This window comes from Mustelus asterias, chromosome 17 (genome assembly GCF_964213995.1).
Source record: "Mustelus asterias chromosome 17, sMusAst1.hap1.1, whole genome shotgun sequence".
Lineage (NCBI taxonomy): Eukaryota > Metazoa > Chordata > Chondrichthyes > Carcharhiniformes > Triakidae > Mustelus > Mustelus asterias.
Genome location: NC_135817.1, coordinates 34,540,220 through 34,563,073, shown reverse-complemented (window position 1 = coordinate 34,563,073; position 22,854 = coordinate 34,540,220). Strand labels below are relative to the sequence as shown.

General features: G+C 42.4%; 1 protein-coding gene across 14 annotated transcripts in view; it reads right to left on the bottom strand.

Moving 5' to 3' along the window:
• The window catches only part of LOC144506416 (dystrophin-like), a 1,861,003-nt gene that overhangs the window by 28,659 nt on the left and 1,809,490 nt on the right, over positions 1-22,854 (bottom strand). For all 14 annotated transcript variants that reach the window (XM_078232507.1, XM_078232503.1, XM_078232508.1 and 11 more), the window contains 3 exons: positions 9,727-9,885; positions 8,876-9,119; positions 6,126-6,249 (listed from right to left, as the gene is read on the bottom strand). In XM_078232507.1, coding sequence (XP_078088633.1) covers positions 6,126-6,249; positions 8,876-9,119; positions 9,727-9,885 — 527 coding nt within the window. The remainder of the gene's footprint in view (positions 1-6,125; positions 6,250-8,875; positions 9,120-9,726; positions 9,886-22,854) is intronic.

Sequence of the window (22,854 nt, the reverse complement as noted above, 5' to 3'; positions counted from 1 at the left end):
GGCAGCAGCAGCCCCCAGCATGGCTTCCACTTGCCTTTACTGCTGGTCCAGACATGCAACTCCTACCAGAGCATCTAACTGGGCACTGAACTTGCCTCCTGGCCATTAAAATGTGTTGCAACAACCCTTATCCCGGGTACGGGGTAAGGACCCAGAATTCATCTAGGTGTGGATTTTGCTACCTTGCATCGAAAATCCAGTTCAAAATATTTGCTTAACATCTCTGCCATTTCCACTTTCCCCAATGAACTTTTCCTCTAATGGACCAATATTTACTTTAGGTGCTCTTACAATCTGCTTTTTTTCTGTTCCTGGCTAGTTTTCCATGATCAACTTTTTGGTCACCTTTTCACAAAAGCAAACTTCTACAGATGCTGGAGAGCTGAAATGAAAACAGTAAGAGCTGGAAAACCTCAGTAGGTTTGGCAGCATCCGTGGAGAGAGAATTAGTAAAGTAAATGTTTCAATTCCCACAAAGTTCTGGGGGATTAAGCATGTGGAAATTCCAGGAAGACAGATGCGCTGGCAGATATAATGTCATTATAATATTTCACTCCATCTATGGCAGGAAAGCTTGCAGCAGAATGCTACAGTGAGGGTCTACTGAGGACAGTCCTCAGTAGCTGGAAAAAGTTCTGAGACAGAAGTGGTAAGTGGTGGGCGGGGTGATGGGGGGAGTGGTTGGAGTTGGCAATTGGGATGGTGGAAGAGATCGCTGGGAGGGGGAGCTGGAGCAGCAAATGGGGAGGAAGAAATCATGAGGCAAAAGCTCAGGAATAAGAACATAAGAAATAGGAGCAGGAGTAGGCCATCTGGCCCTTCGAGCCTGCCCCGCCATTCAACAAGATCATGGCTGATCTGAAGCGAATCAGTTCCACTTACCCGCCTGCTCCCCATAACCCCTAATTCCCTTATCGATCAGAAAACCATCTACCCGTGATTTAAACATATTCAACGAGGAAGCCTCCACCACTTCAATGGGCAGAGAATTCCAGAGATTCACTACCCTCAGAGAAGAAGTTCCCTCTCAACTCTGTTCTGAACCGGCCCCCCCTTATTTTGAGGCTGTGCCCTCTAGTTCTGGTTTCCCTTCTAAGTGGAAAGAATCTCTCCACCTCTACCCTATCCAGCCCCTTCATTATCTTATATGTCTCTATAAGATCACCCCTCATCCTTCTAAACTCCAACGAGTACAGACCCAATCTGTTTAATCTCTCCTCATAAGCTACACCCCTCATCTCCGGTATCAACCTGGTGAGCCTTCTCTGCACTCCCTCCAAGGCCAATATATCCTTTCGCAAATAAGGGGACCAAAACTGCACACAGTACTCCAGTTGTGGCCTCACCAGTGCCTTGTACAGTTGCAGCAAGACCTCCCTGCTTTTATATTCTATCCCCCTCGCGATAAAGGCCAACATTCCATTCGCCTTCTTGATCACCTGCTGCACCTGCAGACTGAGTTTTTGCGATTCGTGCACGAGGACCCCCAGGTCCCTCTGCACAGTAGCATGATGTAATTTTTCTCCATTTAAATAATATTCCAATTTACTATTATTTCTTCCAAAGTGGATAACCTCACATTTGCTAACGTTATATTCCATCTGCCAGATCCTCGCCCACTCGCTCAGCCTATCCAAATCTCTCTGCAGACTTTCCGCGTCCTCCACGCAATTCGCTTTCCCACTCACCTTCGTGTCATCAGCAAACTTGAATACCCTACATTCAGTCCCCTCCTCCAGATCATCTATGTAAATGATAAACAATTGAGGCCCCAGCACCGATCCCTGCGGCACGCCACTGGTCACCAACTGCCAACCAGAAAAGCAGCCATTTATCCCAACTCTCTGCTTCCTGTTAGATAGCCAATCCCCAACAACACCTTACCCCCAACTCCGTGTACCCCAATCTTCTGCAGCAACCTTTTGTGAGGCACCTTATCGAACGCCTTCTGGAAATCTAAAAACACCACATCCACCGGTTCCCCTCTGTCAACCGCACTAGTGGCATCTTCATAAAAGTCCAGTAGATTCGTCAAACACGACTTTCCCTACATGAATCCATGCTGCGTCTGCTTGATCGAACCATTCTTATTCAGGTGCTCTGTTATTTCCTCTTTAATAATGGACTCTAGCATCTTCCCAACTACGGACGTTAAGCTAACCGGCCTGTAGTTACCCGCCTTTTGTCTACTTCCTTTTTTAAACAGCGGCGTAACAGTAGCTGTTTTCCAGTCAGCCGGCACTACCCCAGAGTCCAGCAAATTTTGATAAATTACTACTAACGCATCTGCTATTACCTCAGCCATTTCTTTCAGTACCCTGGGATGCATTCCATCCGGGCCCGGGGACTTGTCTACCTTCAGTCCTATTAGTCTACCAAGCACCACCTCCTTAGTAACAGTAATTGTATTAAGGACCTCCCCTCCCACCAACTCTCGATCTCTAATATTCGGCAAACTATTTGTGTCTTCCACCGTGAAGACCGACACAAAGAACTTATTTAAAGTCTCAGCCATTTCCTCGTTTTCCACTATTAAATCCCCCCTCTCATCTTCCAAGGGTCCAACGTTCACTCTAGCCACTCTATTCCTTTTTATAACTTTTACTATCATTTTTTATATTTTGAGCTAGTTTAGTTTCATAATCTATCTTTCCTTTCTTAATCGCTTTCTTAGTCGAATGGAAGCTCCGGGGAGGAGCGTCAGCTGACTGTGGAAGAAGGTTGTTTAAAGGGGCCTGGGGAGTATTCTTGCCACTGGGGGCTGACAAACAGTGCCACGTAAAACACTTACCTGCCTTTTCCCAAGTCCTGGGAAACCCAGGCAACCTACATTAAATTTGATACAGGCTCCCAACTGCACTGTGGGAATTGACTGTAACAAACTAACCAACTCTCAAGAGCGAGACACAGACACGCGGCACAACTCCACGCCACAAAACCTGCACATGGCAACTTGCTCTCAAGTTAAGCACTTTAACATTTTTAACCTTCCATCCAACATTCTCCTATGGCCATAGGGAGGGGTTTATAATTCCCCCCAAAGGCGGTCTGGGATGTGACTTTGCCTCCGTTTGAAATAAACTGAGAGCTGTGACTGTTTTATGCACAAATTCAATTCCTGCGGTGTGAGATTTTTTTCAACTTGTGCGACTTTGTTTTAAAACTTAGCACTTGAGCGTAACTCATTTCCAAATCCTTTCCAAGTAGAATTTTTAAAAAAAGATTAAAAACCCTGAAAGTTGACTGGCTAATCTTTACCAGATTAGTGGCTGTCAGGTTTCCTCCCTGTGCTTCCTTATGCTTTCCCTCAGATATCCTCCTTATTTAGAACTTCATTAAACCCATGTCTCGCATAACCTACCATCTGCCTGAATTTCTACGCAAGTTGATTTGCTCTAAATCTTCAATATATTGATCACGTCATTATTGCATTATGAAAATACATATGCAAGTTACAGCGCTTTTAGAAATACATTTTTAAATAAAAAAGACCAAAGATTCTTTGATGCTGTCAGGCCTGCTGAGATTTTCCAGCAATTTCTGTTTTTGTTTCAGATTCCAGTATCTGCAATATTTTGCTTGACCAAAGATTCTTCATTCATTTCCTCATATAACAACTTCCAAGTATATACCACGTAGCAAAAACAGACCCTCATAGGAACATAATCAGATATAATTTGATCAAAGCCACATGGTCGACTAGGACAATAATCAAATATTGGTTGTTGGGGCAGATTTTAAAGAGCGACTTGAAAGGAAGAGAGTGAAGTCGGAAAAACAGAGAGGCTGAGGGAGGCAGAGTTTAGGATCGAGGCAGCTGCCAACGGTGCAGTAATGAATATTCGGGATGGCAAGAGGCCAAAATTGGAGGAGGGCCAAGGTCTTTGAGGCTCATAGGGCTGGAGATGTTACAGAGATAGGGAAGGGTGAGATCATCGAAGAATTTTGAGCAATTGGCTGAGAATTTTAAAATTCAGGTGTTGCCAGACTGAGAGTCACAGTAAGTCAACGAGGACAGGAGTGATGTGTGGACAGGACTTGCGCAAGTTAGAATTTGAATATCAGAATATATATGAGACACAAATCACATTCAACAGTTCTTTGTGGAATTTGCATGAGGGCCACTTGATCAAACACAAGATCTGGAATGAGTGTGGCTCAGCGTAACGAGTGTGCATATAAAGCATCAGCCCTCTGGCGACGATGATGAAAATTATAGTTGTCTCTTTGTTTCATAGCAAATAAAATCCATGCCAAACATTTGATTATGAAACAGTGGATACTTGATAGAATAGGGATTATCAATCTATTTTTATCTAGCTGTGTCCTTTGTAGCTGTCTTGTGATCTTGTAAAGTTCAGCTTTTCCTGATTAATAATACTCCTGCCTTAGGTTTAGAGAATTATGCTTTCACGTCCAACAAGAGGAGTCTGTTTTGCGTCGTTTAGACGGGCACTTCGGAGCTGTCCTTTGAATGGAACAGTTTGCCTGCACAGCCCACCAAGGGCTCAAGTTATGAGTAGAATAGCAGGAAGTTAATGTTACTAACCCGATTCCCGAACTGTTATCTTCAGCCTGTAGTTAGACTATACTATCCTAATGCTACTTGGCAGCCGACCTTGGCAGTTACCAGCAATGAAGGTAATTTATAATGGTTTGGCTGATTTTCTTTTTATTACATTGTGGATTAAAGATTTGGTTATCTATCTAACACTCACATTGTTGTCACCGCCATTCATTAATATCAATGTCATGATGATTGTGTGCCACCATATACAAGTAAATTGTTTTTGTGCTCATTTTTACCAAGTACAATGTTCATGTAACAGAGGCACAGCCAAAATAGTGAGCCAACAGCTTTTAACAGACTACAGACAGCATCAGGTGCTTTGTTGGGGTTGCAACCCTTTTGGTATTAAAAGGTACATCCCAGAAATCAAGAATAAGAAAAATGTATTGATAAAGTTGCAAACAAAATGCAAATATGAATAAATAAGCTTAACTAATTCACTTCTGTTTTAACCACATTTTCATTCAAATGCTGCAGAAGGTCATGTGGTGTAGTGGTTAGTGTTCCTACCACTGAATCAGAGGCTCAGGGTTCAATTCCCACACAGAGCTTGGTTGGAGGCCATAGTCTGTGGCATGGACAAGCAGGTTGATTGCCAACCTGTAAATCCTTCCTATATGGTAAGAATGGAAGAGTCTTCTGGCTGGCAGAACTGAGTGCGGCACGGTGGCACAGTGGTTAGCACTGCTGCCTCTCAGCGCCAGGGACCCAGGTTCAATTCTGGCCGTGGGTGACTGTGGAGTTTGCACGTTCTCCCCGTGTGTGTGTGTGTGTGTGTGTGTGTGTGTGTGTGTGTTTCCCTCAGGTGCTCAGATTTTCTCCCACAGTCCAAAGATGTGTAGGGTAGGCGGATTGGTCATGCGAAATTGTCCCTTACGTGTCCCAAGATGTGTAGGTTAGGTGGATTAGCCAAGGGAAATGTGTAGGGTTACAGGAATAGCGCAGGGGAGATGGTCTGGCTAAGTTACCCTCTCAGAAAGTCAGTACAGAGTTGACAGGCTGAATGGCCTCTTCTGCGTTATAGGGATTCTGCGAATCTATGAGTGATAGCTGCAGCGCAACAATCGTCCCACGTTATAAGACTCCACATGCAAGCTCTTGTCATGCGCTCTGTCCTCTTGGTTTGAGGAATGCATGAGAGAGAGAGGGTTCAAATGCTGCTCCTTCATCACATACAAATAGTTTACATCTCAGGTTTTTTTGTGCCTTTCTGCTCAGGGTTGGTGGACAGACCTCATTCCCCTTTTTCTCTTGAGAATGCTTAGCCATCCAGCAAAGTGATCGAGAATTGGTGAGAGTTGGTTGGTGTGGGTAAATAAGTTTCAATGGCAGGACTCAGGCCTTGTCAACAAGAATGCAAAAGCAGAAATGTTAGAATTATAATGGACATACAAATAGAGTGCTTTCTTTTACTCCCAAGTCATTTCTCCTGCAAAACAACTGACTCGAACAAAATGTTTCACCTGTAAGTTAACAGAATCCGTCTTGCGCTCAGACTGCAGTTAGTGGAACACTTGCTCACCGAATCATCAATGTTGCAACAATTATTTCTTACCCATTGTTCCTGAAGTCTGACTGCCGACTCCATGAAGTAGCACTGGCTGACTGCTGTCTGATCTTTGCGAGGATGTCGAAGGGGAGGAGACTGTAGTACCATTTACCCTGACCTCTGTCTGTGGCTGCAAACAGCAATAAGGAAGGAGGTTATGACACATTACTCCACATTCTGTCTACAGCTTGCAGACTGCTTTAGGATAAATCTGATAACATTTTGCTTCAGCCTGAAACTGGTCAGAGGATCACAATCTGAGCTCAGAGACCAGACTGATATTTGGAAATGGGAAGTGTTTTTGCAGCAAAGTGAAGTCAGTTACATCCTGTTGCTTTCAACACAATGTTCAATAATAGTTTGTTTCATTGTTTTAATAACAGCAGAAGAGTTTTGAAATTCCTGTTTAGTTTAAAAGCTTCACCACCCATGAAAATGCAATGAAACAAGGGCCCAGATTTTCCCTAAGATAAAGGGAAAATGCTGCGGATGCTGGACTCTGAAAGAAAAACATAAAATGCTGGAGAAACTCAGCAGGTTTGACAGCACCTGTGGAGAGAGAATAGAGCCAACATTTTGGGTCATCCAGATTCGAAACATTGGCTCTATTCTCTCTCCACAGATGCTGTCAGACCTGCGTGGTTTCTCCAGCATTTTCTGTTCCCTGATTTTCCCTACCGGGTCAAGCGTACGGAGACGGGAGAATTCACAGCTCTGTAAACCCAACCTTTCAAAATGGCTGCTTTTGGTCTGGGGGTGAGCAAGGGCAACCCAGGAAGAACTGAGAAGTATGCCAGGGCCAAGGTGGGCTGGTGGAAGACCTGCCTTGGGGATCTGGCACCATTTCCAAAGTTTAATGATAAAGATTGAAATATGAAACATACCTCCACCCCACCTTACCACACAATTCTCATGTCCCATCCAGGCCACCTCATGCACCCACCTAACCCCAATTAGCCCTCGTATCCTCCATGCTAACCTATGCCCTTTATAACCCCTATGCCAACTTATGTCCCTCCATCTCCCCCACCTCCCCATGGCCCTTTACGTCAATTTCATGCCAAATTCAATTCATACCAACCCATGCCACCCTGCTCACCACTCTTCACCCTTACACCTACAAAACCAACTCATCTCATCTCAACCATGGAGCCCATGCAGAGATAAGGTAAAATGCTTCACTAAATAAAGTTCCAAACGTTTTATCGTTGACTTCAGTATATTGAAAAACACTCATTCATGGAAATCTATTCACAACATTTACATTCCTTCAACTAAATAAACAAACATTTCATTCAAGTACACAATCCCTTTATAAAAAGCATTGGAATTTGTCGACCACATCAAAGTTTTTATCACCAATTGAAGCTGTCAAAGTGTGAAATGGCAAGTATCCTATTGTAATAATTAATGGTTGGGAAATCAGTCATTCAGAACTAATCCAGTATTGAAAGCCCTTGGGCTTCCGTCAACAGGCAAAATGACATGGCAAACAATCAGTTTTTTAAAAAACATTCGAGACATTTTTTATGAAGATTTAAAGGGTAGGATGTTTAAATGCCGTGACAGTTTGAAAGCTCTATTTAACAAGTGCCTTTGACTGTTTTTACAGGTCCTTTTGAAAGGTACTTCTGGCAGCTTTGACAGTTCTGTTAACAGTTCCCAGGAACCGGAGAGTCAAGGGGACCTGATCTACCCCTAAAAGACTTCTGACTTCCACCAAAGAGCACCTTACCTCCCCCATGGTGTACAGGACCATAGAATCACAGAATCCCTACAGTGCAGAAGGCGGCCATTCAGTCCATCGAGTCTGCACTGTGGAAGAGCTTCTTACCCAGGCCCACGCCTCCCACCCTATCCCAGTAATTCCAAACCTTTACCCCGCTAATCCCCTAACTGACACACTTTGGGACACTAAGGGGAAATTTAGCTTGGCCAATCCGCCTAAACTGCACATCTTTGGACTGTGGGAGGAAACCGGAGCACCCGGAGGAAACCCACGTAGGCACAGGGAGAATGTGCAAACTCCACAGAGTCAGCCATGCCTAGAATTGAACTCGGATCCCTGGTGCTGTGAGGCAGCAATGCTAGATCCATAGAGTACCCTCGCTATCCAAACAAATACACAAAGTTTAGATCTGTCCTTAAGTGATCTAATCTGCACATTTTGGGTTTCACACTCCTGCCTTCCCAAATCCCACTTCGGCTCATGATTTAAATGGCCAGCTGCTTCCTTAAAACACCCCCACAAAAATGGGAAGTGCCTTCTTTGGAGACAGAACTTAAGATTTTCAGGCATTGGGTTTTCTCCGGGTGCTCCGGTTTCCTCCCACAGTCCAAAGATGTGCAGTTTAGGCAGATTGGCCATACTAAATTTCTCCTTAGTGTCCCAAGGTGCATAGGTTAGGGGATTAGCGGGGCAAAGGTATGTCTTGAACTGCTGTGTCACAGCGAATATCTTGGCCAAAGTGTTGGTGCTCCAAATTTCTATAACCATGGGTTTGTCGAACAAGCCTTTGTGATCTTGGTAATCCAGTTGAGCTATCAGAAATTGTTCTAAGTAGAGGTAAAATACTCTTCCACTTCAAGATACAGTGCAGAAGCAACCTCAGAGTAGGAGTCGTACTGTCACATTCCTTTCTGCCAGTTCCCTGCTTTTCCCAGAAATTGGGTAATGTTCTTGTGCGATGGGGAATTAGGACAAAATATAAACATAATACAGAAATAATGAGCGGACACAGGCCTTCCCCTCTCACCTGCTCCAGCAGCTGCCTCAGCCTGTGCAGCTGGGATTCCAACTGCTTGTTGTGATCTTCCAGGATCTGCATTCTGGCCTCAAGTCGACCTTTGTGCTGACGAAGCAGTTTGGCTTCAGCGATTAACTCAGCATCCCGGGGACTCTGTGGTGAAATGGGCAGCATTTCTGGAGGGGACGGCAAGGGGGACAGGCCTTTGTGGTCATGCTGCTGCTTCAGTCTCTCATACTCAGACTGAAGGTTCCTGAAAGCAAAAAGAATATAAATTAAAGGACCTGCATTTTTGGGATTTAGGGGATATTTAGTCAAGAAGCTGGCGTGGTGTTTTGTCCGCAGAGAGTTCTTTGTGCTGGACTGATAATTTGCTAATAAATTGCTCACGATTCGAAATGACAGAACATTGAGTTAATGAGGTTACTTATTGGGCTTCGCCTGAAATTTGCTGGATGAAAACCTCCTACAATAAAAATAACATTTCACTGATAATCAGATTAGGGGTTAGGAAATTAAATTTGAAAGGATGTTGTTAGATTTATGTAAAAGTTTAATTCACATTTGTATAAGTACTGGCAAAATATAGTAAACCAGCCACCAGCAATGTTGCTGGAGCAGAGGTGGGAAACATGAGCTAGCTGCTGTCCTGGAATTGAAAGGAGCACTTTCTAAGGGGGAACAGACCCCAGAAACTGGCCAAAGTCAATATTCTATGGTTCTCAAAAGCCCTTATCTGATCGATATTAGATGGTCTTTTGAAATGGGATGCGGCAGTTAGGTGAATGTTTGGGGTCCAATTTATCGTATTAAAAGGTCACATATATCAGTCCATCTGATGCACTCATGCACATTCTAACCTGTTTTCATCTTCCAGGTCAGCTAGAATTCTTTCCAATTCGCCTCTTTCTTCACTCTCCAATGAGATGAGAATTTGAGCAGGGCTCCGAGGCTGACTCAATGGTGACTCCTGGTTCAGACTCTGACAATAGTGCTGAATCAGCAGATGTTCATCATCTCTGCAATACGTTGCAAAGAAAATATGTCAGCATTTTTTTTTTTAAACACTTGTTTCCAGAAATACTACCCCCCACCCCAATCAACTTGTTTCCTTGGAATGTATTTAGAAAGAAAGCATATGTCACATAGTTAGGAAACTAGTCTAAATTCGTTGACCATTATTCAAAAAAATGTTTTTACGATTTATACATGGTAAGAAAATTACACAAGTTAGATTTTCATTGCCACTCCTTTTTTTCTTTCTGATATGTGGTATGCCACCATGTCTGCCAAAACACTGTGGGACAGACTCCTTCCCTTTCCCGGAGTATGGTGTCATTATGGTTATGCTACTGAACTAATAATGTAGAGGTCTAGAATGAAGTTCCAGAGACATGTGTCCAAATCCCACCATTGTAACTGGGGAATTTAAATTCAGGTAATGAAATAAATCCGGAATAGTTAGTGTCAGTTGTGGTGACCTTTGCAGTAAAATCCCATTTGGTTCACTAAGGGCCTTGAGGAATCTGCTGTTCTTACCTGGTTTGGCCTACACAAGTCCAAACCCATAGAAATGTGGTTGATCATTAGTTGCCCTCGGACACAGCCTAGTAAAGCCAATCGGTTGCATCAGCCTCCTATAAAAATGCCTAATAAGAATAAAACTAGATGGATCACTCAGCATCAAGCTTGGCACCAAACTCAAGATATGACAAGTGGCACAGCCAGTCCCATCAACCCTGCAAGGTCATCCTCAAGAAAATCTGGAGACCTGTGGAAACGCTGGGAGAGGGGACCCATATGTTATGTTTCTGTGCGTATGATTTTCAGCCAACCTCCCAGACTTTTCCATTACCATCCCCAGGCACGTTCTGTCACACAAGCGGGACATACCCATCTGACTGAGATGGCGGTATAGTTGTAATTATAGACAGGAATTAATGACCTTGGGCATTCTTCAAATTACCTCCAGACAAATGAAGTTTCATGGCATAAGGTCAACCTGGACAAGGAAACCTCTAGCTGATTGCCATCTACTACCCTCTCTCAGCAGATGAATAGGTTCATGAACATAACTTGGAAGATCACTGAGAACCGGGTGGTGAACTTTAATGTCCATTACAAGGAGCAGTTTAGTAAAGTCGCATAACTCTATGGGATCAGATCAAAGCTCAGCAGCCCTGTCATATTCAGTCATGAAGGTGGTGGATGACTAAATGACTAACAGGAGGAAGAGGTTCCACAAAATCCCCTTTGTTAATAATGCCAGAGCCCAGTATGAGTGCAAAGACCAGGCTAACGTGTTTGCAACCATCTTCAGTTAAAGGGATAATCCATCTCAACCTCCTTCTGAGGTCCTCACTATAAAGCCAATCTTCACTGAATCCCATCCACATATATCAAGAAATAGCTATGCACACAGAAAGCTGCAATGAGCCCCTGACAACACCCGAGCAATGATGCTGAAAACTTATGCTCCAGAATTAGCCATATCCCCAGCCAAATTGTTCCAGCACAGTTACAATACTGGCAATTACCCAACAAAGTGGAAAATTGTCCAGCTATGTCTGTCAATAAAAAGCAAGACAAATTTAATCTGGCCAGTTACCTTTCCATCAGTCTAATCTCGATCATTAGCAAAGTGATGGAAGTGTTGCTGACAGTGGTATCAAGCAGCATTTACTGTTCACGAATGCCCAGTTTGAGTTCCACCAGTGTCATTCAGCTCCTGACCTCATTACAGTTTTGGGCCAAAGGTGAACAAAAAAAGCTGAACTCCAGAGGAGAGATGCAAGTGACTGCCTCGACATCAAGGCAACATTTGACCAAGTGTGGCTTCAAGGAGCTTTAGCCACAGTGAAGTCAAAGGGAACTGGGGCCAAAACTATCCACTTGTTGAAGTCATACCTAACACAAAGGAAGATGGTTGTGGTTGCTGGAGGTCAATCATCTCAGTTTCAGGACATGACTGCAGGAGTTCCTCAGGAGAGTGTCCTAGGCCCAATCTTCCTCAACTGCTTCATTAATGACCTTCTCTCCATGAAAAAATCAGAATGGGGATGTTTGCATTCCTGTTTCTTGATTCCTCAGATAATGAAACAGTCTTTGCTCACATGCAGCGAGGCCTGGACAACACTCAGGCTTGAGCGGATTAGTGGCAATTACCATTCATATCACACAATTAACAGGTAATGAAGATCTCCAATGGGTCTAACCTCTTCTTTTTGGCATTCAATGGCACTACCATTGTCAAATCTGCATTGTCAATATCCAGATTACCACTGAACAGAAAATTAACTGGACAAACCACATCAATAATGTGGCTAGAAGAGCCAGTTAAAGACTAGAAATTCTTCAATGAGTAAATCACATCCCAACTCCACAAAGCTTTCATTACCTCAAATATTCACTCCCTCCACCACCGGTGCCCCTTAGCTGCAGTGTGCACCAAATACAAGATGCAATGCACCAACTCGCCAAGCCTCCTCGGACAGCACCTTCTAAACCTGTGAACTCTACCACCTAGAAGGATAAGGAGATCCGACTCACCACCTCTTAAAAGTTCTCTAAGTCACACATCTGACTAAGAAATATGTTATTATTTCTTCATCGTTGCTGGATCAAAATCTGCTAACTCCCTAATGAAGAGCACTGTGGGAGTATCTGCATCTCAAGGGCTATTCATGTCTATTCTGACAGAAATTAAAATGATTGTGTCTAAAATGGGGGCCACTGTTCAACTCATGCTGCGAGCAAAAGTGAAAGTTCACCTCCACATCTCTATGCTTAGCTTATCTCATCAAAAATGATATTTGTTAAACTTGTTAGATTTAATATTCAAACAAATTGAAAAACCCACAAACAAAATTATACTTTTGGCTCTACCTTTTAATGGAATGCAAGGAGATCCAAAATAGAGACAGCAGCACCTACACTGGTAATGTATGTATTTAAAAAAAGGTGCTATAACACGCTACAGCATCTTTGCAATTAGTATTTGACAAATTAGAAATGATCATCTTAATGATTTTCATATTGGCCTGAGAAATGCCAGTTGTAAAAATGTAGTGGAGGTTTGCAGCAAATGTCAGCAACCTAATGGAATGGCTTGCTACTTGTGTGTTCAACCCACACCTTCATCGCCAGGGCAGTCATCTGGCAGAGTGGATCGCTCCCTGCCAATTTTCATCCAATTAATTTCTACCCATCCAATGCATTTCCCATCTTAATATATGGTAATTCAATATACAAGTCAACATCAATTGCGACACGCTCATTGGAAGCATGAGCTGATGTCAGTTGTCAGTGAGTTAATTTAGTATATCAATACAATTATGCAACTGGAAAGCTCCCATTTAAGTCAATACACTTCTTGTTTGCCAAGCTGAATTCATCATTGCTCTCATCACCAGTGCTCATCTGTCAGACACCAGTCATTCACAAGATGAAAAGCCAGAATTGCTGTCTCTGGCCACAATCCTAAAAGTATATCTTAAATCATCTACCATACAATGGTGATTTTCTGTACACATCGGATACAGTATAAAAATCTCCATAGTTGTCATTCCATATACTGACATTCTAGCCATAACACTGCATGCATCAACCTTTAAACTAGTTCCCAATGAAGTCTTCTTCCGTTATCACATTGCAAACAATGCATGTTTCGACATCAAGATTAGTCACAAGATTGCATTGGAAAGAAGACCCATTATCAATAATCACAATTCTCAACACTCTTGCTTCACTCGGGTAGTCCAATGATTAAAGATTGATACTGAGAAAAGCTGCAAGGCACTTTAAATCTTCTAAGCCTGTAATTTACTGGAGTCCTGTTCCAAATGACAACCCAAATTCAAACCTTTTTTTCTCTAATTAAATATCAAAGGGGTACGATTTCTCAACACTGTTACTGTCCAGTAGCTCACCTGCAGTGTAGTGAGCACTGTCGTTAAATGAAAATCTTTCTGCCAATATCCACACTGATGCCTTTCCTGTAGGGGCCACATGATAACCATCACTGACTGATAACCTTGGGTGATTTATAGCTCATGGGTAATTGGAACTACTATTTGCATTGCACCTTTAATGTAGTAAACCATCTCAAGACCCTTACCGTAGCAAGTTGACTTCTCATAGAATCCTAGAGTGCAGAAGGAGGCCATACAGCCCATTGTGTCTGCACTGACCACAATCCCACCAAGGGCCTAACCCCATGCATTTACCCTCACTAGTCCCCCAGATACTAAAGGGCAATTTAGCATGGCCAATCCATCTAACCCGCACATCTTTGGACTGTGGGAGGAAACCGAGCACCCGGAGGAAACCCACACAGACAAGGGAAGAATGTGCAAACACCACACAGACAGTGACCCATGCTGGTAATTGAACCTGGGTCCTAGCGCTAACTACTGTGCCACCCCTGACTTCTGGTCTAGTCCAGATTAGCTAAACTCAACTCAGACAGGAAATTAAAAGCGAAGAGAAAAAAATACTTTTTTGAATTTAAAAACAAACTTTGAACGGCCTCATCTGCTTTGTTATTTCTAGGCTTGACTGTTCCAACACTCCTGGCCAACCTCCTACTTTTTACCACCCTCTTCAATATTGAGATATTTGAGAATACTTCTGCCCGTGACCTAAGTTGCACCAAGTTTTCTTCACTCAGCACTCCCTCAGCAATTCCATTCTAAAATTCTCATTCTGGTTTTCAAATCCCTCCAAGGCCTAAATTATAAAGGCCCATTCCTGTAATCTCCTTCAATAATGCTCCCATCCCCACACAGCTCCGGTATCCACAGTCCTCTTATTTCTGGTCTCATGATAATCTGATTTTAATTGCTTCAGTGGCCCAGGCTGTAAAGCTCTCAAATTCCCTCCCTGCATTTTAAGGCCTTCTTTAAGATGCTCTCCCAAACCTATTTAATTGTAGAAGCCTTTGGTGTCAAACTTTGCTTTAAAATGTTCCTATTAAATATCTTGGTAGAGTTAATTCTGTTAAAGGTGCTATATAAATACAAGTCGTTCTTGTCTGTATCATCAGTCACATCTTAATGAAGGAAATCAGTGGCTATCAATCTGTGTAATCATGAATCATCACATTAGTCGTCAAAGGCTTGTTGGTCTGAGTACCACCTGTGCAAATCTGTTTTCACTGTGATCCAAACTTTGAATTTAAACATGTAATCACTCTGGACTTCTTATACACTTACCAATAAACGGATCTGCAAAAGTATCAGCAACAAGCTGGGGTGGGGTGCCTGCCATGTGATAAAGTGGAGATGCCGGCGTTGGACTGGGGTAAACACAGTAACCGTTTTAACAACACCAGGTTAAAGTCCAACAGGTTTATTTGGTAGCAAATACCATTAGCTTTCGGAGCGCTGCTCCTTCGTCAGATGGGAGAGATTTCCACTCCATCTGACGAAGGAGCAGCGCTCCGAAAGCTAGTGGTATTTGCTACCAAATAAACCTGTTGGACTTTAACCTGGTGTTGTTAAAACTGTTACTGTGATAAAGTAACAGCATAACAACAATGGAAGGAGGAATGGTAAAAAAAATCTAAATTAATTTTAGAGATATGTGGGTGGAGGGTACTGTCAGCATATGCATTCCATGTACTAATCAAATTTAGAAAGAACATGTCTGTGCTATTACACACACAGAAGAAAACAGAGTCATATTCCAATATCAAGCCACCAATTGGGAACTTAATTTTAGAAATTGGGCTACGCACACCATGATTTTCCAATCATCAATTTAAATGGTCAGAAGAACTTGCACAGCATACAATCCATTTCCAATCTGCATTTGCACCATCAAAGTCTCCCCACCTGGAGTGCAATGGGAATACTACATCTTGAAGCTTGTCATAACCTCATTAAGGAGCTTTTAGCCTGGTTTAGCTCATTAACATCCATTTATTATTTCTTCCTCTCTACTCTTTTTGTTTAAAAAAGATCTGTCAGCTTCACCAGGAGAATGAAATTGGGAAATTTACTAAATCTGTCAGATGACATATTGAAGATGATGGTTATGGTTTTAGACTAACAATGTGAAGGTGATGATTGAACAGTTAAACAAGTTTAACGGAGCTTCTGAATAATGCTGGGTTCAGTGTGGGTGATAATGTGAAAGGGACAGTACTGCATCGGCATTTCCAGTGATGAAAATTAGCTAGTGTAAACCAGCCTGCCCTTTAGTGCTACTGTCCTAGATTAATCCGTACACCAATAACACCAAAGTTAGTGAGATCACATACAAACATTCAAGTTAGAGAAGGGATAGACCACTCGGCTCTGCTCCACCATTCAATAAGATCATGGCTGATTGGATTGTAACTTCAACCCCACATTCCTGCCTATCCCTGATAACTTTGCACTCCCTTGTTAGTCAATAATTTAACTAGTTCTGCCTTAAAAATATTCAAAGACTCTGCTTCCACTGCCTTTTCAGGAAGAGTTCCAAAGACTTATAACCCTCCGAGTGAGAAGGTTTCTTCTCATCTCTGTCTTAAATGAGACCCTCCTTATTTTTAAACAGTGACTCCTAGTTCTAGATTCTCCTACAAGAGGAAGCATCCTCTCCTCATCTATACCCCTCAGGATTTTAAAGGTTTCGATCAAATCATCTCTTACTCTTCTTGGACATACTCTTCTCTCCCTCGAATTGAATGCAAAATAAAACCATATTATGATCACTGCTCCCAAGGGGTGCCTCACTATGAGGTTATTAATGAATCATATTTCATTGCACAAAACCAGGTCCAGTACAACCTGCCTTCTGGTCGGCTGTAGAATGTGCTGTTCTAAAAAACTACCCCAAATCATCCACCTCATCTATGGTACCTTTGCCCATCTAGTTTTTCCAATTTATATGAAGATTAAAATCTCCATGATTATTGCAGTACCTTTTGACAAACTCCCATGATCACTTCCTTTGAACTCTGTCCAACCTTGTAGCTACAATTAGGGGGCCTATACACCACTCCTACAAGTAATTTTTTGCCTTTATAGTTTCTCACTTCAACCCAAACTGCTTCTACACCCTGGTTTCCTGAGCTTAGGTTAATTTTCTTGAATGTGCCAATACCATCATTTGTTCTTAACTTCTCATCCTTCCTAAGTGTCACATCCTCTTCAATTTACAGGTTCCAACCTATGTCATCCTGTAGCCATGTCTCTATAAAAGCTATCACATTGTACTTACTATTTCTATTTGCACCTTCAGTTCATCTGTTTTGTTTTGAATGCTACATGCATTTAGATACAGAGCCTTGGGTTTTGTCCCTTTATTATTTTTGTACTATCTAGTCTTATCTGCTGATTAACTCTTAGATTTGTACTTTTATGTCCCCTCCTGTCATGATCTTTTTATTTCTCATATTGGTATCTTTCCCCTTTGCCTTATCTCTACACAGACAAATAAGCAACAAAACACTTAGTGCACCCCAAAAGGTCAGAAAGCAGGCATGTGGCTGTTTCAGCTATAGCTCAGTTGGCATTCTTGTTCCTGTCAGAAGGTTGCAGGTTTGAATTCTACTCCAGGACTTGAGCACAGAAATCCAGGCTCACGCTCCAATGTGATACCAAGGGAGTGCTGCCCTGTCAGAGGTGCCATCATTCGAATCAGACATTACACTGAAGTGCCTCCCCCCTCAGAAGGATAGCAAGGATTCTATTACTATCGAGGAGATGGGGTGCTGTCCCATGTTGGGGCAAATATTAATTCCTCAACCAACATCACGTTGCTGTTTGTGCGAGTTTGTTGTGTGCAAATTGGCGACAAACCACTTTGGGACATCTTGACGTCATGAAAAAAACAATAGAAGTGTGAACCTTTCTTCCTTTGTGTTAAAATTTAAATAGTAGGGCGCATTCATAATGTGACAAAAGTGTCCAATTGGCACAAGCACCAAAGGGAAGGCCTAAAAATACATTTTTCAAGTTGCTCTGACTGGCCCTTGGCTGCTCTACCCCTTTCTGCCGTGAAAATGCTGCTCAAATTGGAATAATCAACCTCTGACACTATATGTCCCTGCTATTCCCAGTGTGTTCATGTGCTATACAAATGAGTACTATGATCTTATTCTAATGAGCTGACTTGGCATTACTGGGTGAAGTCAGTTCAGGTCCGTGAAAACCAAGGGGCACCTGATCAACACTGGCTCCATCTTGGCTGTGCAGGGACTGCATTATTGCCCAATATACCTTGACATTTGTAATAAAGCCAATGTATACCTGTAGTTCATTTTATGCTGAGATTTTAGGCACCGCAGAAGGTCAGAAGCAATTTATTCAATTAATATCTAACATGGGGGATCGGTTTATCAAACTGAATGTAAAATAAACACTCCCCCACTATGTCTTCAAAGTTGTTGGTTCCCCGAGTTCATATTTGATAAACAGAAGCTTAATAAATCATTACGTTCTTATAATAGGATTACAAAACTGTTGCCTGTTGGCACTTCCTAGAAATAATAAATTCTAGATATCAATTGCAAGCATTTCAATTATGAAGCACACAAATTATCATAACTATTTAAACACTAACTTTCGATCACATTTTCCCTTTACTGAGTGCTTGAACTATGTTCTGTTGCTGGACATTATAGTTAACTGATATTTAAAGAAAGCAGTGCATATTTGTGACTCATCAATTCATAGTCAGAGGTTTACAGCATGGAAACAGGCCTTTTGGCCCAACTTGTCCATGCTGCCCCTAAGCTAGTCCCAATTGCCCACGTTTGGCCCATATCCCTCTATACCCATCTTACTCATGCAACTGTCTAAATGCTTTTTAAAAGACAAAATTGTACCCACCTCTACTACCTTTCCGATAGCATCTGTGCCCTGGAACATTGAGCTGCCAGTCCTGTCCTTCCCTTAGCCATGTTTCAGTAATTGCTATAATATTCCAATCCCAGGTACCCATCCATGTCCTGAGTTCATCTGCCTTTGCTCATCAGGCATCTTGCATTGAAATAAATGCAGCTTAATCTGGACTTCCCTTGCTGTCTTGATTTTGTCTGATCTGTCTAGTACTAGGATTACTGACACTGCCATTACTGTTTAATGTGCTCTCTTTAAGTTCTGTGCTGTCCTCAACCAATTGTGGGACATGGTTTTTGATTTAGTTTAAGACATTACAGAAAAGCAAAAAGTATGCAAATACAAACAGACAATGCCAGACCTCAGGGTGACAGATCACCTGACATGGTGAGGCAATCTCATTAATCAACAACAATTAACAACTCTTATACCTTGAATAAATGACTTATGCCCTGACAATTAATCAATACAACATTGTGTTGCTTTGTATGTTTATGACAAATGAAAGTTACCAAACAAATTTGTGTTGCAGACTTTCTGGTCTATCATATGGGTTATCGATTCAACACAGATCATACTTGATCTGAATTACTCAAGCAGAGTGTACAGTCTCTTCTTTCTCCTGTACACGGCAACCAGTTAAGAACCAAATAGACTCTTGGTTTAAAATCAGATGGGAAGCAAACTGACTCTGTGCAACACCATGAAATGCAATGGCCCTTTGCAACTCTCATGAGAAGCAGATCCTCTATAGTGTCCAATGCCTTTTATATGGTATAAAGTGCAGCTTTATTTGGGAGTGCAAGTGACTGGAATGTAACTTGTCCTTGAATTCAGTCTGGGTAATGAATATTCTCAACAGGGATGTTAAGGAAGATTGAATTTCCTTGGCTTAACACATTAGTGTTATTGATATTCTTGAAGTCTTATTCATCATCAGAATGCACAGCATACTTAAAAATCCTATCCTCATCTTCTTCCTGTAAAAGTCTGAGAAACAATTGCTGACCCCAGTACCAGTTACATTGCTGCACTGGAGATGGATTTGAGACAACAGTCCATTCAAATTGAATTCAAACTTTCTGTAAGGAAAGTTCTAGCTCTATGGAAGGTACATGAAAGAAGAGTATAAACATTGCAATATTAACATCACTGTTGCCTTCATTTTTGGTAAGATTACTTTGTTAGCTGAATACTTAGATTGAGCCATCAAGACACATGATGCAAGGAAACTTGCAAAGACTATATTCTGGAAAATTTAGCTGTGGTAGCTCTATGCCTTTTTAATAAGTGTAAATATAGTTATCATTCCCTTCTACAATCAATGATATTTTTAACTCGTGATTTTGAAGAACAGTTGGTATTGTCTGTGTTCACCCAATCACTGGCTCTAGCGCAATTAAGAGGCAGACAAGAAAACATTGCCAAATAAAGGATATTGGGGAGCATATGTATAGTCTGCTAGGTCCATCTACAAAATGGCAAAGTGGGATAGTGGCAGATGTGTTGCTCACTGTAATTCTTCCCCCCGTCTTGGTTGATTACTATTAAACATATTGTCAAGACACATGCTTTAAGTGAAATGATGATTTTCAATCAACCAGCTGGAAACCCCCTATTTAAACTTCTTAAAAACAGAGACTAAGTGTGACTTGAACTCGGCCAAATATGGCTACCCAATCTGCATTATCGTACCTTCCAAATTCTAATCCACTGACGTGGAGAAACCATGTCTGCAAAATTCCACCAAGCCCAATTTTCCAGGGAACATGAGTGGACCACATATCCTGTCCGCATTAGCAAGCCATCAAGGTGATCACCTGGTCGAGATGAACCATAAAACCTAAAATCATGGACAATGGGATCCTGCCTGCGAGGGGGGGGGGTCCCACATATGAACTTAGCTACAATAGGCATATGCTTTAAACCCTATCATTTGAACAATAGTGCCCTGAGACAAGAGCTGATAAAGTTACAAGAGGGAATACACTAGTAATGACCATATGATTTTTATTAATGACTTAGAGGAGGGGGCTGAAGGGTGGATCAGTAAATTTGCTGATGACACCAAGATTGGTGGAGTAGTGGAAGAGGTGGAGGGCTGTTGTAGGCTGCAAAGATGCATAGATAGGATGCAAAGCTGGGCTGAAAAATGGCAAATGGAGTTTAACCCCGATAAATGTGAGGTGATTCATTTTGGTGGATTACAGGGTCTGAAGACTGTGGAGGAACAGAGATATCTTGGGGTTCATTTCCACAGATCTCTAAAGGTTGCCACTCAAGTGGATAGAGCTGTGAAGAAGGCCTATAGTGTGTTAGCTTTTATTAAGAGCTTAAGAGCCGTGGGGTTATGCTGCAACTGTACAGGACCTTGGTGAGACCACATTTGGAATATTGTGTGCAGTTCTGGTCACCTCACTATAAGAAGGATGTGGAAGCGCTGGAAAGAGTGCAGAGGAGATTTACCAGGATGCTGCCTGGTTTAGAGAGTAGGTCTTATGAGGAAAGGTTGAGGGAGCTAGGGCTGTTCTCTCTGGAGCGGAGGAGGCTGAGGGGAGACTTAATAGAGGTTTATAAAATGATGAAGGGGATAGATAGAGTGAACGTTCAAAGACTATTTCCTCGGGTGGTTGGAGCTATTACAAGGGGGCATAACTATAGGGTTCATGGTGGGAGATATAGGAAGGATATCAGAGGTAGGTTCTTTATGCAGAGAGTGGTTGGGGTGTGGAATGGACTGCCTGCAGTGATAGTGGAGTCAGACACTTTAGGAACATTTAAGCGGTTATTGGATAGGCACATAGAGCACACCAGGATGATAGGGAGTGAAATAGCTTGATCTTGGTTTCAGATAAAGCTCGGCACAACATGGTGGGCCGAAGGGCCTGTTCTGTGCTGTATTGTTCTATATGTGAATCACTGGGTGATGGTCATGTGATAGGACCACCCTCTGTGTATTTAAGCTTCTGCTTATATAACAGGATATATTTCCAAATCAGGATGGTGATACTCAGAGGAAGCAACCTACCTTTCATACCCTGAAAAATTTTGCTGACTTAAAGGCTTCCCAGGGATACCCCTGCTCAAGATAACGATGTCTTGAATGAAATCAACCCTGCACCAATATTTCCAGAAAAGGCAGCCAGATAAATCTTTAGATCACATTCACTAAGGAAACTGCAGGACCACCAAATTCATTCTGAAGTCAGCTGTCATCGAACTCTAGACACCATATACCCCTTCTATTTCTCTGGACTCAAATTCGATGAATGTATTCTTCCCCACTTTGTACCTATTTGCATATGTATGTATGCGATCTTCGAGTGTGCATGTTTTTAAAAAAAAATTCATTCATGGGACGTGGGCGTTGCTGCAGAGCATCAGCACCAGGGACCTGGCTTCGATTCCCAGCTTGGGTCACTGTCTGTGCGAAGTCTGCACATTCTCCCCGTGTCTGCATGGGTTTCCTCCCCGTGTTCTGGTTTTCTCCCATAGTCCAAAAAACGTGCTGGTTAGGTGTACTGACCATTCTAAATTGCCCTTCAGTGTACCCGCTGGAGTGTGGTGACTGGGGGATCTTCACAGTAACTTCATTCCAGTGTTAATGTAAGCCTACTTGTGACACTAATAAATAAAAACTTTGAACTGGAGAGGCCAGCATTTGTTGCTCATCCCTCAAGAAAGTAGTGATGAGCTGCCTTCTTGAACCACTGAAGTCCATGTGGTATAGCTGCTGTTGGGAAGGGAATTCCAGGATTTTAATACAGCAACAGTGAAGAAATAGTAATGTATTTCCAAATTAGGATTGAGAGTGACTTGGAGGAGAACTTCCAGGTGGTGCCATTCCCATTTCTCCAGTACTCTTGACCTTCTCGATAGTAGTGGTTGTGGGTTTAGAAGGTACTATCTAAGGAGGCTTGGCTGAGTTCTTGCAGTGCATCTTGTAGATTGTACACATTGTTGAATCATAGAATCCTACGAAGCAGAAGGAGGCCATTCAGCCCATCGAGTCTGCACGGACCACAATCCCACCCAGGCCCTAACCCTATAACCCCATGCATTTGCCCTAGCTAGTTCCACTGACACCAAGGGGCAATTTAGCATGGCCAATCCACCTAACCCGCACATCTTTGGACTGTGGGAGGAAACCAGAGCACC